At 32.5% G+C, this 15457-nt stretch overlaps 3 protein-coding genes and 1 non-coding gene across 7 annotated transcripts; 3 read left to right on the top strand and 1 right to left on the bottom strand.

The window, feature by feature from the left end:
• Window positions 1-59: 59 nt before the first annotated feature.
• LOC101258330 (cytochrome b-c1 complex subunit 9) lies at window positions 60-3741 on the bottom strand. Its single transcript, XM_004251004.5, has 3 exons — window positions 3391-3741; window positions 3059-3106; window positions 60-273 (listed from the first exon to the last, which is right to left on the bottom strand). Exons 1-3 carry the CDS (start codon window positions 3508-3510, stop codon window positions 223-225), a joined length of 219 nt encoding a protein of 72 aa, XP_004251052.1. The 5' UTR covers window positions 3511-3741; the 3' UTR covers window positions 60-222.
• Window positions 3742-6476: 2735 nt separating this feature from the next.
• LOC101258620 (large ribosomal subunit protein uL1z) lies at window positions 6477-9281 on the top strand. 2 transcript variants are annotated; one of them, XM_004251005.5, is made up of 6 exons: window positions 6477-6614; window positions 6754-6797; window positions 7596-7815; window positions 8406-8571; window positions 8701-8906; window positions 9015-9281. In XM_004251005.5, the coding sequence occupies exons 2-6, from the start codon at window positions 6793-6795 to the stop codon at window positions 9066-9068; spliced, it is 651 nt and encodes a 216-aa protein (XP_004251053.1). In that variant the 5' UTR covers window positions 6477-6614; window positions 6754-6792; the 3' UTR covers window positions 9069-9281. The 2 variants fall into 2 exon arrangements, with proteins under 2 accessions (XP_004251053.1, XP_019066614.1); XM_019211069.2 differs by having other exon boundaries at window positions 6555-6673.
• A 56-nt stretch (window positions 9282-9337) lies between these two features.
• LOC112940406 (small nucleolar RNA snoR86) lies at window positions 9338-9414 on the top strand. The gene has a single exon (XR_003244479.1). It is a non-coding gene; the product is annotated as a small nucleolar RNA snoR86 (small nucleolar RNA).
• Window positions 9415-11276: 1862 nt separating this feature from the next.
• LOC101259118 (ferredoxin, root R-B1) lies at window positions 11277-14904 on the top strand. 3 transcript variants are annotated; one of them, XM_004251007.4, is made up of 2 exons: window positions 11277-11414; window positions 14282-14904. In XM_004251007.4, the coding sequence occupies exon 2, from the start codon at window positions 14289-14291 to the stop codon at window positions 14739-14741; it is 453 nt and encodes a 150-aa protein (XP_004251055.1). In that variant the 5' UTR covers window positions 11277-11414; window positions 14282-14288; the 3' UTR covers window positions 14742-14904. The 3 variants fall into 3 exon arrangements, with proteins under 3 accessions (XP_004251055.1, XP_004251056.1, XP_010313364.1); XM_004251008.5 differs by lacking the exon at window positions 11277-11414 and adding an exon at window positions 11532-11660; XM_010315062.4 differs by lacking the exon at window positions 11277-11414 and adding an exon at window positions 11841-11914.
• The last annotated feature ends 553 nt before the right edge of the window (window positions 14905-15457 follow it).

The raw sequence follows: 15457 nt of genomic DNA on the forward strand, positions 1-15457 counted from the left end.
TAAAATGCAACAATATGATTATTTTCCTGTCATCCCACAGTGTCAAACACAAGCCAATATGACAAAAATTTCAATTTGGTATCATATTTCATTCAATGAATTTCCTTCAAAACTACAGCAAAAATATAAAAGAAAGCCAGCAATGGCGATTAGCAAAACAATTATTGAAATATCGATAACAAGTACTTTGTCTCGTCTCAAATAAACTTCATTACTGAAAATTTATTCATCAACAGGCCGCTGTCCAAGAACTGAAATATCCTCGTAACGCTTCTGTAATAGAGTATAAAAGCTCCAAGTTAGAAATGAATGATACCAAAAGATTAGAATGAGTATGTTGCTCTGGCTCTTCAAAAATGTCAATGAGTGCATGTTGGATCCCCCAAAAGTAATGCATGTTTGAAGAAGCCAGTACGAGTGGCAACAATTTTGGACTCGGGTAACATAGGTTGCTACTGAAAATCAAACATGAACATGGAACCAGCAAGCTAGAGAATATAACAGTAAGATGTGTCAAGCATTTCTAAAAGCTAATCTATTCATATCAAATAAGCTGCCAAAGATAATTATGAACCTATTCATATCACATAAGAGAGCCTATTCAATGAAATGTCACCATCTTCAGGTAGGAAAAAATAAACAACGGATAGTTGAGGTGAGCCTTGATAAATGTTTGGTGATGGTTCATGTAGGAAATTCTCGCACCTCGTTGTTAATGTATTGAACTCGAAAAAAAATGATACTTTAGGTGTGCTTTTTTACCCTTCGCTCAAACTTATATTGATATTACCTAATATTAATAACCAAATGATGGATAAATGCAATCCTGAATTTAATATCAGTACTAATGTCCTAATCCAGGTAACCAAACAACCTCTCATTGTTCAATTTGGTTTACTGTTGTAAAGTTTTTTTCAGAACCAATGGTCGCTCTTTACTTTTCCAGAGACAAGGTTGATTCAGTATTTTGACATTTAGGTCATAGTTTTGTTCATCATTTCACTATATTAAGAGTTCTTTATGTAGAGACTTAATGAAGTTACTGACTGATTACACTGAAGCAAAAAAGAAATAGACATTCAATGACTTCACACGCAAAAGTTTTGCCTGCTTAGGAAAGATATCATGGCTTTCCTATTGTTTCCTACCGGTCTGCTTCTTGCTGATATACTTGTACATATCATTTATCATTTCAGCCACAATGTAACTCCAGAAGATTTCACACTACAGGGACATGTGTCAAGCCTTGATTTGAAAAAAGATGACTTTGACCAAGTCAAATATAATTAGGGGAACTTGGGTATGACTATAATTAGTATTAAGTAGATTAAAATTTCCAACTTTCTTAAAGAGAATCTATCAACAGTTCTAAATTTCCAATCTCAAATTTGAAATTTATCGCCTCCGTTCTTCCTCTTCTTCTTCTTTCTCTTGTTTATTCTTCCTTCTATTTTTCTCTTCTTCCTCCATCCCCCTTCCATTTTTTTCTTCTTTTTTCTCTTTTATCGTTACTTTTTCTCCTCATTCTATGAGTTATTTTTGCTTTGGTTGTGAAGATTTGAGGAGAAAATTTTACGAGGAAAAATTCAAGTTACAAAGGAGATTGTGCAGAAAATTCAACAAATTAAGAAATTGTTGCAACAACTATCTGTGAAATTTGCTGCAACAAGACAAACATTGAGTTGTTGCAACATTTAACACAATTGAGATGGTTGGTTTTATGGCAGAAAGTGTAGAATGTAAAGTGAGGCAGAGGAGGAAGAGGAAGCGGAGTAGGAGGAACCTAAAACACTGGAGCAGGGGTGCAAATTCCATCAGAGCCGACATTAGGTTCAACTCAGCACATCTGCCTAAACCTTGAAAAGCAAGGTTACACAGTACTTGCACCGCTAGCCGTACCAGATAGCAAGTACAAAATGGAAGAATGTATGTGCTTACAAGCTTGTCAGGACATCAGATTTATGCAAGAAATAGAAGCAAGCGGGAATATAGGGAAAAGAGAGACAAACAGAAAAATGGTAAAAAAGAAATCAGGTGGATGGGATTAGTATAGGCTGATAAATATAGATAACATAAAGGTGTAAGAAGAAAAAGCAAACAGGGAGGGGAAGGGAGAAGAAGAGAGGGAGAGGGAGGGGGAAAAAAAAGTAAAGACAAGAGGAAAAAATCAAAGGGCAAAATAAAAAATGTAACAGAATAACAGAAATGGTAAAGAATGTGGAGATGTTTAAGCAATTACAAGACAATAGAAAGGAGTAGCTGAATGCTAGAAGACAAGAACAGAAATAGAAGGTAGGAACAAGAGGGATTAGAACACTTGAGCCACCTTAATCACCTCAGAGGAAGTAAAAGAACCCAATTCAAATTGTGCAAATTTAGGTAACAGATACCTATGGTAGGACCATCTTCCACATTCAGCTCAAAAGGGAACTAGTTCATTTAAGGCACGTAGACAATACATCATTCAAACTTCAGACATAATCCCAACAGCAGTCTACAACACTACTCCACTAAAAGAACTTAATGTTGGTCCCTTGAAATTCTTATTCAATTTACAGAATCCATGATATTTGCAATTTCATCAAGACAGAGGTTTAAAATACCATCACCAAATACTAAGGCTATTGTTTCTAGAAAACCCCATTCATCATAACCACTGTCCTTCGTTCACAAACTCTAGCATGAAAAAGACGCATCAGAACAAGACTCTAAAAGCACATGTATTTCAAATAAACAGGAAAGATCATGTGAAGAAATGTCATTCCATAGACATATATGTAAGTTAGCAACCTTATAAGATGTCCCAACAGCAACCTAATTCAAACAGTTCTCGTAACTGAAAAACTGAACCATATAGGCTATGCAGAGCTAGGGCTGTAACGGGGCTCATCATAAGCCTCTTCACCAAAATAATTTCAATGAACTACAAAGGTCAAATTTCTTTTAATGTATACATATTTATATGTTGTATCTCCTTAGCTTCTCAGTGTGCTCATAAAAGGGGAATTTTTTGCACAATCAGGATAAAGGAATAATTTTTTCGAAAATTCAAACATACCCCAACATTGTTCTTCTCCCAGAGAGTTTTAACGCCATAATCCACTGCCTGCAACAACAACACAACGAAGCAAGAAAAACATCAAAATGGATCACACCCATCTGCTATATTGCTCCGAACTCTTCAAAAACGTCAACAGATGCATGTTGGATACCCAAAAAGCAGTATCTTTTTGAAGAATCCAACACGGATGCGATAACAAATTTTGAAAAGTCCGAGCAACATAACCCATCTTTTACAAATCAAATCCATTAAACTTAACCAATACATCTCCAGATCCAATCAAAATACACCCAAATCTCTACAAAATAATTTTTTGAAAAAAGACTGACCCGTTCGCCGAGCAAAGCGCCGGCGATGACAAAGGTAACATAGACAGGGGTACGGCGCATAACCAGCCTGTAAAATCCTTCAAGAACACCACCACCACTTCTTCTAGCAGCTGATTCCATTTTCTGAGCTTAAAATCCCTTCTGGGTTTCGCTTAGATTTGCTAATTTGTAGAGAAAACAGATGAATTTTGAGAAAATGCGATGATTTGTTTTGAGGTTTGAGCTTCTCTATATTGTTAACCTACCTCGACCCGGTTGGGTTTTTTTTGATGGGTTTATATTAGACCCGGTAGAAAAGTCCTCTCTTTCTCTTTTTTTTTTTTTTTTTTGGAATAAATTTGAAAAATTATTATTGATAAATTTTACTAATTTTAATCTTTATGATATATGAAAAAATTATTATTGATATGTATGTAGAGGTGTAAGGTCATGTTGAAAATAAAGTAAAAATAGAAAAATAGTATCGAGTTTTAATATTATAATTGAAATAAGTAAAAAAATATAATAATATAGATAGAGGGAACTAGATGGAGGCTGAATATATATAAACATTTATATCATTTTAATGATGAGATTATGTCTATACATTTATAAATGATATCTCATTTTCGTTACTTTCGTCATCTGGATGTACGAGTTCTTGATTGACTAATACTTCATACATGCATCATAGTTAATCGCATAATCATTTTGCAAAACTTACATGTAAGTCTTAGTGATATGTTCTTGTCATATAAGATGTTGAATGTATGAGCCTCCACTTCATTTATATTCCGCTTTAAAATGATGTGCAATATAATCGTTAATTTTTTAATTCCCTTATATTAATTACCCAAAATACTTTTTAAGAAAAATTATCTTACATAATTTCTTTTGTTAATGCATCAACGGAATACATAGTTTAAATATATCTTTTGCATCCTGAATGATTCAACTTGGGAAAAACTTCTCTCAAGAGATTTCCTTCAATAAAGAGATAGAGTATCTAGCTAACATATCCGCTATTTTGTTCACAAATCTAGAAATATATATAGATTCTACATGATTGAAAGCTTCCAAATGTCTTCACACGACACTTCTATCTCCCATGAAGTCCCTGATCGTTTTTAAATCATATCATAAACATTTTTAGCATCTGATAAAATCTTCACAGTCTTCCACCCTTTAATGATAGCATATTCAAGAGTTTCCCTAACAACAATCGCTTCAGCAGTCATGACTTTCCCAACAAATTGGATTGGAGCTCCATGGGCATGAAGCAGGTTTCCAAGGCTATCCAAAGTCGCAATATCAATACTTGCCCTTCCATCCTCATTCTGCAATCCTGCATCTGTAAACAATAAAATGTCATCTTGTAAAGTTGTTGTTTAATCACACAATGATTTCTAGAGGAACAAGACGAAAGATTTTTTTTATCAGTAACTCTTTATGTTCGTCATACTCAAACATCAATCTCATATGGTCACTCTAAACTATTCAAAAATGATGTTCTCCTTCCCTTTTTTTTTCTTTTTTCTTTTGTTTTTGAGCTAATTTTAAACAAAGCAAACTATGTAACTACATATCCATTAAATAAACTATTCCAAATGAAAAATAGATAAACAAAATGGACATTCGTTTATTATTAGACTTTTAATTTGAGAGCATATTGTTTATCTAGCAAAATAGAAGGCACAACTTTGCTTTTAAAACTTTTTTGAAATTAATTATCATATGTATTATGTAAACATTTACTTCAACATATCACATATGCTTTTAATTTCAAACGAAGCTCCATCTTACATATTTTATCTATGTTGACACTTTCAAATTATTATAGAATACACATCTAAACAAAATGAAAAATAATAATAATCGAAATCACTTTTGAACTTTGCAAAATTATTCAAATTTGTCTTCCTTTGTTTTTTCCATTTTATTATAGAAGAAAACCACAATGATCATGGTCGATGAGTAAAAAAATATTAATCAATATGAGTTGTGATGGAATGATTGAAATCCCTTCAATTTTTTCTTGCATTGATTGTTGAAGTACTACGTTGGAATGAAAATATTTTTCTTTGTGTTAGAAAACCTGTCTCCAAATAGATAATAAAGTATATGAATATAAATTTAATCAAATTCAGAAACCAAATGAAAAAGGAGCAAAAAATGCCTTAACCACTCAAAACAAAAATGCAATTCTCATTAGCCATCCATTCAAAGACATATTTTTTTAATTATTTTTCGATTTTTGTATATAGTGGATACTTCTACAAATTTATGATAATGTGATAAGCATTTTTTAATTAAAAACTAAAGATATCGAGTTGAGGTTAGCGAATTGGACCCTTTACAATTGAAACTATGTTACCTCTAAAATGAAATTTTTGAACGTGAATATCAATTAATCAAATTCCAAATTAGATATCAAATCTATAACGAAATACAAAAAAAATAAAAATTATAAAAAATGAAAACACATAACGAATCGTCTTAAATTTAAGATAAGAGTCACTTAACACATTCAAATATAGCAAATTGTACAATAATACATTTTTGGGTTCATATTTAATCTTTTAACCAAAATTTGCTCATTATTTAAAATTTAGCCATCTCTTAGAAAAAGATCACCGTTCATTTCTCTTCTCATCTCCTCTTCGCGCTCATACATGCTTTCTATTCTTTTTCTTTCTCGCTCCTTAATATCCACATCAACGAAATTATTTTTCTTGCAATCAACCACTCTCAAATTATATAAGTTTCATCATCAACTTCTTTTAGGAATACAAGTTGAAGTTTAAAATAAACTATCTAAATTTAAGATAATTTTATAAACAAATACATTATTCTAGTCATTCTAATTTAAGAAATACATTAAATTAGTCTCCACAAACATTGCATCTATTTTTTTTCTCAAAAATTATCTGAATTTAAAATCACAAAAATTGAACTTTCTGAATACACGCCTAAATTTGAATTACGTAATTCCAACTTTAAAACACCATATCTACAAAGTTTAAACACAATTTTGGGTGGTTAACATATGCAAATTATGACAAAAACTTAAATTACATTTTCTAAAAGTGGCTATTTGATGCAATTTGCTTAGAATTCAAATACTTCAAAGGCCCAATATATACATTGTAGCCCTATTTGTATATAAAGTCATATATCACTATACTGAGCCACCCTTCGTCTCTCTTACGGCGCTCACAAACCCTAATTAGGGTTTCCTCATACAGGTACTTTTTCTTCTTCTTATCAGGGACTCCATTTCTAGGTCTCGATCGAGAGATTAACGGTGCGAGTTTTTTTTTTTTTGAAAATTTTGGTAATTTTTAGCCGGAATGCTGATTTTTTTTTATGTTGTTTGATTGACAGAATTGAAGTTTTGAAGGAGAAAGGAGAAGTATTTGAGCCATGAGGTATGTGGAAAGCTTTAATTTTTATTTTTTTTATCTACATGTTCAATTTTTTTCTTTATTTTTGATTTGTTTATCTGTTAAAATGTGGATGTTTTCTGTATTGTGTGCTTTGCTAGGATGATAAGCTAATTTGTATGAATGTTTGACGTTAATTTGATCACTTTGTTGAGTTTTTGTGTGATTTGTTTGTTTTTGTACCCTGTGTATATGGGAAGTTGAAAAAAAATAATGCTAGTGTCAACCACAACCATGTGCAGTGTAATCCACAGGTGAAGTCTGGAGAATGTAAAGTTTGTACATGCCTTAGCCTTGTGGTTGTGTGATAGAGAGGCTGTTTCCTATAGAGTCTTTGCTTATGGCTCAAACAGAAGAAAAAGTAATGGATTTTTTTCTTCTTAGGAGTAGTACTATCCTGAGGAATTGTCCTTTTAATGTGAAAAGTGAGAGCAACTGATTTTGAGGTTGCTTAGGAATTTGTTAACTCAAAAGAGTTTTTTTTATTGAAATGGCAAGTAAAACACTTTTTTGTGTGTCAACAATAACCATACCTAGTGTAAACCACAGTTGGGGTCTAGAGAACATAAGAGTTTACACTGACGTTGCCCCAACCTTTTGTCATATATCCTCTACTTATAGGTCAAGTAGAAGAAAAATTGATGGGTCTCTTTCTTTCGCTGCTTCTAGTATGTAAATATGTTGGCCTCTTAATATGTTGTAGTTAAGAACATTAGCTTTACTGTTTATTGTATGTCTTGTTGAATATTTGCATAAAATGATTTAATTTTAACTTTTCTACAGTAAGCTTCAGAGCGAGGCCCTTAGAGAAGCCATCTCTGTAATTAAGAATGATTCGGCTGAGAAAAAGAGGAAGTTCTCTGAGACTATTGAGCTCCAGATTGGGCTTAAGAACTATGATCCCCAAAAGGACAAACGTTTCAGTGGATCTGTGAGGTTGCCTCACATTCCACGTCCTAAGATGAAGATTTGCATGCTTGGAGATGCTCAGCACGTGGGGGAGGTAATTATTCTTCCATGCTCATTAAGGTCACTAGCTCTATGGGATTTTCTTTTGTTTAACCACATACAGTGTTTGGGAGGTGCATATGCAACTGCTTAGTGGATTTTCGTTGTCGCCCTCAGATATTGTTGTTTTAGTATATACTAGATTAGGTCTTTTACTCTTCTAACTAATAGAAGATGTATTTTTTAGTCGGTGGTTATCTAACATCACTCGTTTAATTGATAGAAAACTGATTTTTATTTTAATAATTCTTTTACTTATATGATGAAACTGTGAGAGAAGGAATTGATAATAGTCAATTGAATCTTCATGCACCACTGAATACGTGTTGTAATTACGATGGGCAGAATGATGTTGTCATCAATTCTGACTGTCTAACAGATAGGAGTAGTTGATAGAGTGGAGTCACAGTCAAAGTATGATTTTAATGGGCTCGGACTTGCGAAATTTTGTTAGCTTGTCTGTCAACTGTGGGTTCGATATTTTCGTGACAGCCAATAACGTGTTAACTTGGCTTAAAAGTTACTGTTAGGTGAATCTATGGTGTTCTAGGGGTAATAATCAGAACTTGGCACTTGCATTTGCAGGCAGAGAAGATCGGTTTGGAGTACATGGATGTCGAGAGCCTCAAGAAGCTTAATAAGAACAAGAAGTTAGTTAAGAAGCTTGCAAAGAAATACCATGCTTTCTTGGCTTCAGAATCCGTCATCAAGCAGATTCCTCGTCTCTTGGGTCCTGGTCTGAACAAGGCAGGCAAGTTTTATAGATTGTTTTGGTATTCTGTACAGACTTGTAATATAGTTCTCTGAAATTGTGTTCTTGCTTGAATTGGTTACTCTTGATGATTATCTTTTAACTGACCGTGTTTGATTGTAAATGCAGGTAAGTTTCCAACCCTTGTTTCCCACCAAGAGTCACTCGAGTCTAAGGTTAATGAAACCAAGGCTACCATCAAGTTCCAGTTGAAGAAGGTGCTTTGCATGGGTGTTGCTGTTGGTAATTGTGATATGGAAGAGAAACAAATCTTCCAGAATGTGCAAATGAGCGTGAACTTCTTAGTTTCTCTTCTAAAGAAGAATTGGCAGAACGTAAGTCCTTTTGGCAATCTCAGTTGCAGTTAACTTCATATTATTGCTCTAGATTGTAAACACAGTTTTTTCTTGTATTAATCTGTTTCAATTGTTTTATCACAACAGGTAAGGTGCTTGTACTTGAAGAGCACCATGGGGAAGACTCAACGTGTCTTTTAAGACGACAAGTCTCGTTATTGGAGCCTTTCGTGCATTCTTCTTGTAAGAGATAGATATTAATGAAAATTTTGGATAGTATTCATCCTTGATTATGTTTTTGAATGTTATATCACTATAAGGATCGATCATATTGTTGAGACATTTCAAGAGCTCTGTTCTTTCTTCTCTTAGATGATGATTTCATTTGAATGATATGCAGTATTTCTGTTCTTATCCCCCGTCATGGTTTTTCGAGTTTTATTTACTTCTGGGAAAAAAGCCAATTATCTGAGCAAAGTTGTCTTATAATCAGTGACGATTATTGCATTGAAGGTTGGCTATATATTGTTGAACAAATTGCTACATTTTCTTCCTTCACCAGGCAGTCTAGACGTTTGAACTCGTGACTTATAAGTCATGAAAGTAAGGCTCTTTATTGCTGTTTTAAGGCTCTTTTTTGAATACTAAAAGGGGTCGTACTGGTGACATATAAGTCGCATGAAAATAATTTTATCGTTGTTTCGAGTTTCCTCTATTGAATACTGGTACATTGGTTGGATATTATTAAGTGTAATCCTCCAAATCAAATATGGAATATAGTTAATTTCAAGTTCTATATTTGGATTTATCATCCATGTACCAAATGTTGGGCAGAAATGCTCTTGTTTTTTAAGCCACCTAAAATGCTTGAATTTGGCTTTAAAGCTTAGGAAATAAATAATATATATATAGATATAGATATTTGACCCTACAATAATCAAAGAGTATATGCACCTACCAATATATTCAATGAGAACTATTTCTTTATTCAATTATTGTCTTAATAAGATCAGTGCCACTTGCTTAAGCAGCCAACTTGTTTTGATTTTCCAATACTTTATAGTCCAAACAATATTTTTAATTATGATTTTATTCTTTTTTCCATCTTAAACAAGGACGAATCTATGTAACAATGATACTCGAGTATGTGGTCTTTTCTTTTTCAAGTCTAGTGGAATTGCACTATATATATGTTTTTTATCATGTAAAATTCAATGTTTGCTACGAAAATTTCAAATCCAATTTAAAAATAGTTCATAACTTGTTTTCCATGGATGTATAGATAAAAAAATTTGTTTTACTAATGTAAAGATTTAAATAAAAAGGAAAAATTCACTTTTCACTTTTGAGCTAGCATTTAAGTATATATATTTTATCTAATATAATAATTTATGGCTAAACGTCTACTTAGCACTGCACCTAAAATGATGAATTAGTTTTCCTGTGAAAATTAAATAGACATGTTGAAATTAATCCTATTAAGGCGAAATCTTAGGTTATAGAGTTGGGCAAACATAGGAACTTTTTGCAACCGTTTGGTCATAGATTTTGAAATATTTTGGTAACTATTAATTAAGTGAAATTTTATCACGTGTGTTATCATAGTATTGGAAAATATAGTTCATATTTTTTTAAAAAATATTATTTACGCCATAAGTTTTAAAAATTATCACAACTAATCAAAAGTTTGTATTACGTAGCACATGATTTTGTTACCTTAAGTTTTTTTTCATCACACGACTTTGTTATCTTGAGTCGATTATTCATCATCTTCATTAATAATCATAGCATCATCATTTTTATATTTACTAAATATTCTAACACTATTTTGATGGTCACGTAAAAAAAAAAAATTACGTAGAACAATATGTGTTTTTATAAAAGTTAAAAGCTTAGTGTAGATTTTAATAAATTATTATAAGTTCCGAAATAATGAAACTTGGTCCACATATTAGTAATATTTGAGAATTTGGGTTAATTGCCAAATATTTACCTAACAATAACAAATTATATGAACAAATATTATTTGTTGATTCTTTTCTTAATTTTACAAGTTCTTAATTTCTTGTTATTATACTTGTATAATTCTTTTTGTTATTATTGTTTTTTTTTATGAGCATTTATAAAGTGACGATTTTATCTTGTTCCATTAAATTATTAGAATAGTCATATATTTATATTATAAGTATTTTCTTATTAATTAAACTAAAACCAAAGCATTAGATATTAAGGACCAAAATCAATTAATAATTAATAATTTTTTGAGCTAATATATTTAGAAATTAAAAATTGATAAATCAAATTGATAATATTTGATTTGGTGGGTGTGAAGAAAGAGAAACCCATGGGCGGTAGTGGGTTTTAGGGTAATATTGTTTACGTCTCCTTTCCCACTTTCACTGTATATATTGCTGCCAACTTTGCCTAACACTGCCTATATACTACTAGTTGGCTCCCAATAAATCCAAAAGGCCAAACTTTTTCTTGTGAACTCCGCTTAATTGCAGATTCTTGATTCATTGTCAGCCAACCCCACTTCTTATATTGGTAAGATTTCTCATTTTTCTGTTACCCCTTTGAGAGATTCTTGAGTTTTGAGTTGTGAGATTCTGCTTGTTTGGTTCATGTACGTGTTGTTTTCTGAGTTTCGTGATTTGGGGTTGTGGTGTTTTTGCTAGTAGTTGTTTAAATCTCTTGTTTGGTTAGTTTCTGTGTTAAAAGATTGAATCTTTAAGAAAAGCTGGGCTTTTCGTGTTCTTGATTCATTATCAGCCAACCCCACTTCTTATATTGGTAAGGATTCTCGTTTTTTTGTTACCTTTTAAGAGATTCTTGAGTTATAGTTGTGATATTCTGCTTGTTTGATTCATGTTCATGTTGTTTTCTGAGTTTTATGAATTGGGTTGTGGTGTTTTTGCTATTAGTTGTTTAAATCTCTTGTTTGGTGAAATTCTGTGTTAAAAGATTGAATCTTTAAGAAAAGCTGTGATTTTCCTGTTAGTTCCATGTTCTTGATTCATTATCAGCCAACCCCACTTCTTATATTGGTAAAATTAATCATTTTTTCTCTTACCCGTTTAAAGAGATTTTTTGGGTTTTTAGTTGTGAGATTCTGCTTGTTTGGTTCATGTACATGTTGTTTTTTGTGTTTTATGAATTGTGTTTTTGATGTTTTTGCTATTGGTTGTTGAGATCTCTTATTTGGTGAAAAGATTGAGTCTTTAAGAAAAGCTGGATTTTGAAACTTTGAATCTTGTTTTTTATTTCTTGTGAGCTTTGAATTCAAAGTTTCAAAGTCAAAAAGCATAACTTTTGTAGATGGAAAATGACCTTTGAGCTTACTTTTTGTTGGATACTTTGTTGGTTTGCATAGGTAGTGAAAGAGATTGTTTTGTCCTTTTGGCAATTCTTGTATTCTCTTTTTTGGTTTGTAAAGAGAATTAACTTGTTTAATTCATGCTCATGTTGTTTTCTCAAATGTGTTTGGGATTTTGAAATTTTCCTGTTAAATGTTGAGATCTCTCTTTGTTTGTCCATCATTTCGTGAAATTCTGTGTTAAAAAATGAATCTTTGATAAAATTGGATTTTGGGTACTTCAAACTTTTATGAATACTTTGAATTTTGCTGTTCTTTTTAATCTTGTGAGCTTGAATTCTGTTTATTTCTTTGCAAAGTAATGAAATGAGTAGTAGCTGTAGTTTGTTTTTCAGCTTTGTCATAGTATGAATGCAGAAACATTTTGGTAAAAAGCTAACTTGTTACATGAAAGTACTCTGGCTTTGTGTCATGGTTTGTATTATATAACTATAATCAATTCAAAAAATCTTAGCTCTATACTCGCATAATGCGATTTTGTGCTTTTGCTTTTATGTTGTTGAGTCTAGTCCTGAAATTAGATTGGTAACAAGACAAAAGGGGACTTTGTGATAGTGTATGTGAATTGCAATGGCCTCTTTATGTAATTTGATTTAGTGAAGGTAGATGAAGGGTATTTATCCATTTAATTTGTTGGGATAATTCATAGAGGATGATTAAACAATCTTTTTGATATATAGGAATTTACTATAAATCTAATTTTGAGCAAATGTAGTTCTCTAAAACTGGATGAATCTATAACCAGACTTTTGGAACATCTAGAAGAAGAATTAAACAAGCCTTGGTTAAATTCCCTGAAGTAGGAAATCAAGACTTTTTCATGCAAGAACACATTCTTTAGTCGGAGAGGATATTGATATTGTGATTATGCAATTTAATTGTTCATATGTGTGTAACGTGCATTTTAGCCCTTCATTCATTGTCATTATCCTTGAAACCGTAAAAGGAACTAGGATACCAATTAGAGTTGCAGAATCATACATTATACCATGCTTCTAGATTTTAGTTTCACAACATGGAGTTTCGAGTGAAGAACATAAAGCCGCTCGCTTGCTTCTTCTCATAATGCTCCAGATATTCAAAGCCTTGTCTTTTAAGAAATGCACTTGTCAGAATTTCAGTTCTTTTTCATATACCACAGAGCATATATTATCAAAATGTCATTACTAATTAGTCTTGAAATTGTAAAAGGAAAACACCGTATAACACTATCATAGATTGCTATGCCATTATTCTTCATAACATGGAGCTTCGAGTGAAGAACATGAAGCCACTCGCTTGCTTCTTCTCATAATGCTCCAGATATTCAAAGCCTTGTCTTTAAAGAAATGAACTTTCAGCTTTTCATTTCTTTTTCATCTACCACACGGCATATATCATCCCAAATGTCAGATTATTTCTTGTTCATTTGTGTGTAATGTGCATTTTAACCCTTCCATTCATAGCCTACCGTCAACATTGTAAAAGGAACAAGGATAACACTTAATTGGTGAATCATAGATTACTATACCACTAGATTTTGTCTTCACAATATGGAGCTTCGAGTGAAGAACAGGAAGCCACTTGCTTGTTCTTCTCATAATGCTCCAGATATTTGAAGCCTTGTCTTTTAAGAAATGGACTACCAGATTTTCATTTCTTTTTCATCTACCACATGGCATATATTTTTCAAATAGTCATATTTGTTCCACTCCCGTGTTGGGTTTCTACCACGTTCTTCTTTGCTGCTTGGCCGACATCAATAGTTTTTTTTTTTGGGTAGAATTGGGTTAAGATATAGCTCCAGGTACTCATATGTATATGCATGTCATTAATGTGAAAGAATTTTGGTATATTAGAACACTTGAAATGGACTTGTTGACTTCTGTCGATAAACAAATGAAAGCTGGAGGTTGATTTGATTCTTTTTACTTTTTCACTAGATATGTCAAACACTTAAGCTTCATACATGTACCATAATTGTATTGCTAGATATTCTTCTTGAACATATCCGTCTTTGTTACTTCTGTATTTCATGATCACTTTTAAATTTGATCAGGTAAAACATGTCGACCGTAAGGCTTCCTTCCACTTGCATGTTCAAAGCTGCACCTCTGAGTGAAAGAAAGAGTGCATTTGTTAAAATGCCATTCTCAGTGGGCTCTGTAAGGAACATCTCCAAATCCTTTGGCTTGAAAGCTGACTCTAGCTTTAGAGTATCAGCGAACGTGTACAAGGTCAAATTGGTTTGTCCAGACGGTACTGAACACGAGTTTGAAGCACCTTCCGATACCTACATCCTCGATGCAGCTGAGAATGCTGGAGTCGATCTCCCTTATTCTTGCAGGGCTGGTGCTTGCTCAACTTGTGCTGGGAAGATAGAGTCGGGTACTGTTGATCAATCTGACGGATCTTTTCTGGACGACAACCAAATAAAGGAGGGATATTTGCTCACTTGTGTTTCTTACCCAAACTCTGATTGTGTGATCCACACTCACAAGGAGGGTGATCTTTACTAGTTAAATCCTATGTCAAAGCAAAGGTTAAAACAGTTAGATATTGCTTTTTTCCCCATCTAGTGTCAAAACTAAAGGTTCAATCATGAACTTGTTTTGTTTCATAAATTGCTTTTTATGTAATGAAGTGTTTTTCTTATATATGATGGTTTATATTTTCCCTAAATCCTTGATGTTTCATTTCCATATGTGCTATTTTTGCATTGAGGCATGATAATAGTATTAGATATGAAAATGATGATTCAGAAGAATCAAGTTTTATGAATTTATACACACTTACTAAGAATGCTTTTTTGGTAAAATGACAGAAATTTCACATTTAAATTTTCTTATTATCAATCCCCGGCTAGTTTTACAAATTCCTAGAATCCCTCATTTTCACGCATCATCAAATTAATGTATCTCGTGCATCATATTAGTATATCATGTGTAAAATGTACGTGAGATGAGCGTATAGAAGTATGTGATTTTTGTCATTTGCCTTAATTTTTTTAATTTTTATGGGCCACTATGTTGGGCTTCATGGTTTCTTCTGAAACTGACCCATATATCAACATTGAACTTTTCTAGTTAACCATTTATCTTCTACTTCTATGGACAAACAAGAAAAAGTTTCCTTCACTCATATATATGAAACATTTGTATATAATTTAGCCAAACACTATACGTGGGGTAGGTAGGAACGAACGAACACACGCACGCAGTGCTGCAGAGAGTGG

This window comes from Solanum lycopersicum, chromosome 11 (assembly GCF_036512215.1).
Source record: "Solanum lycopersicum chromosome 11, SLM_r2.1".
In the NCBI taxonomy this organism is placed as follows: domain Eukaryota; kingdom Viridiplantae; phylum Streptophyta; class Magnoliopsida; order Solanales; family Solanaceae; genus Solanum; species Solanum lycopersicum.

What these genes read in the sequence shown, in the direction of transcription:
- LOC101258330 (XM_004251004.5), bottom strand. Translation starts at nt 3,510, where the DNA reads ATGGAATCAGCTGCTAGAAGAAGTGGTGGTGGTGTTCTTGAAGGATTT. An exon ending in GCGCTTTGCTCGGCGAACGG is followed by an intron (nt 3,107 to 3,390) that starts GTCAGTCTTTTT and finishes TTGTTGTTGCAG; the next exon opens with GCAGTGGATTATGGCGTTAA. An exon ending in GGGAGAAGAACAATGTTGGG is followed by an intron (nt 274 to 3,058) that starts GTATGTTTGAAT and finishes ACTCTATTACAG; the next exon opens with AAGCGTTACGAGGATATTTC.
- LOC101258620 (XM_004251005.5), top strand. An exon ending in ATGCTCAGCACGTGGGGGAG is followed by an intron (nt 7,816 to 8,405) that starts GTAATTATTCTT and finishes TTGCATTTGCAG; the next exon opens with GCAGAGAAGATCGGTTTGGA. An exon ending in TAAAGAAGAATTGGCAGAAC is followed by an intron (nt 8,907 to 9,014) that starts GTAAGTCCTTTT and finishes TTATCACAACAG; the next exon opens with GTAAGGTGCTTGTACTTGAA.
- LOC101259118 (XM_004251007.4), top strand. Translation starts at nt 14,289, where the DNA reads ATGTCGACCGTAAGGCTTCCTTCCACTTGCATGTTCAAAGCTGCACCT.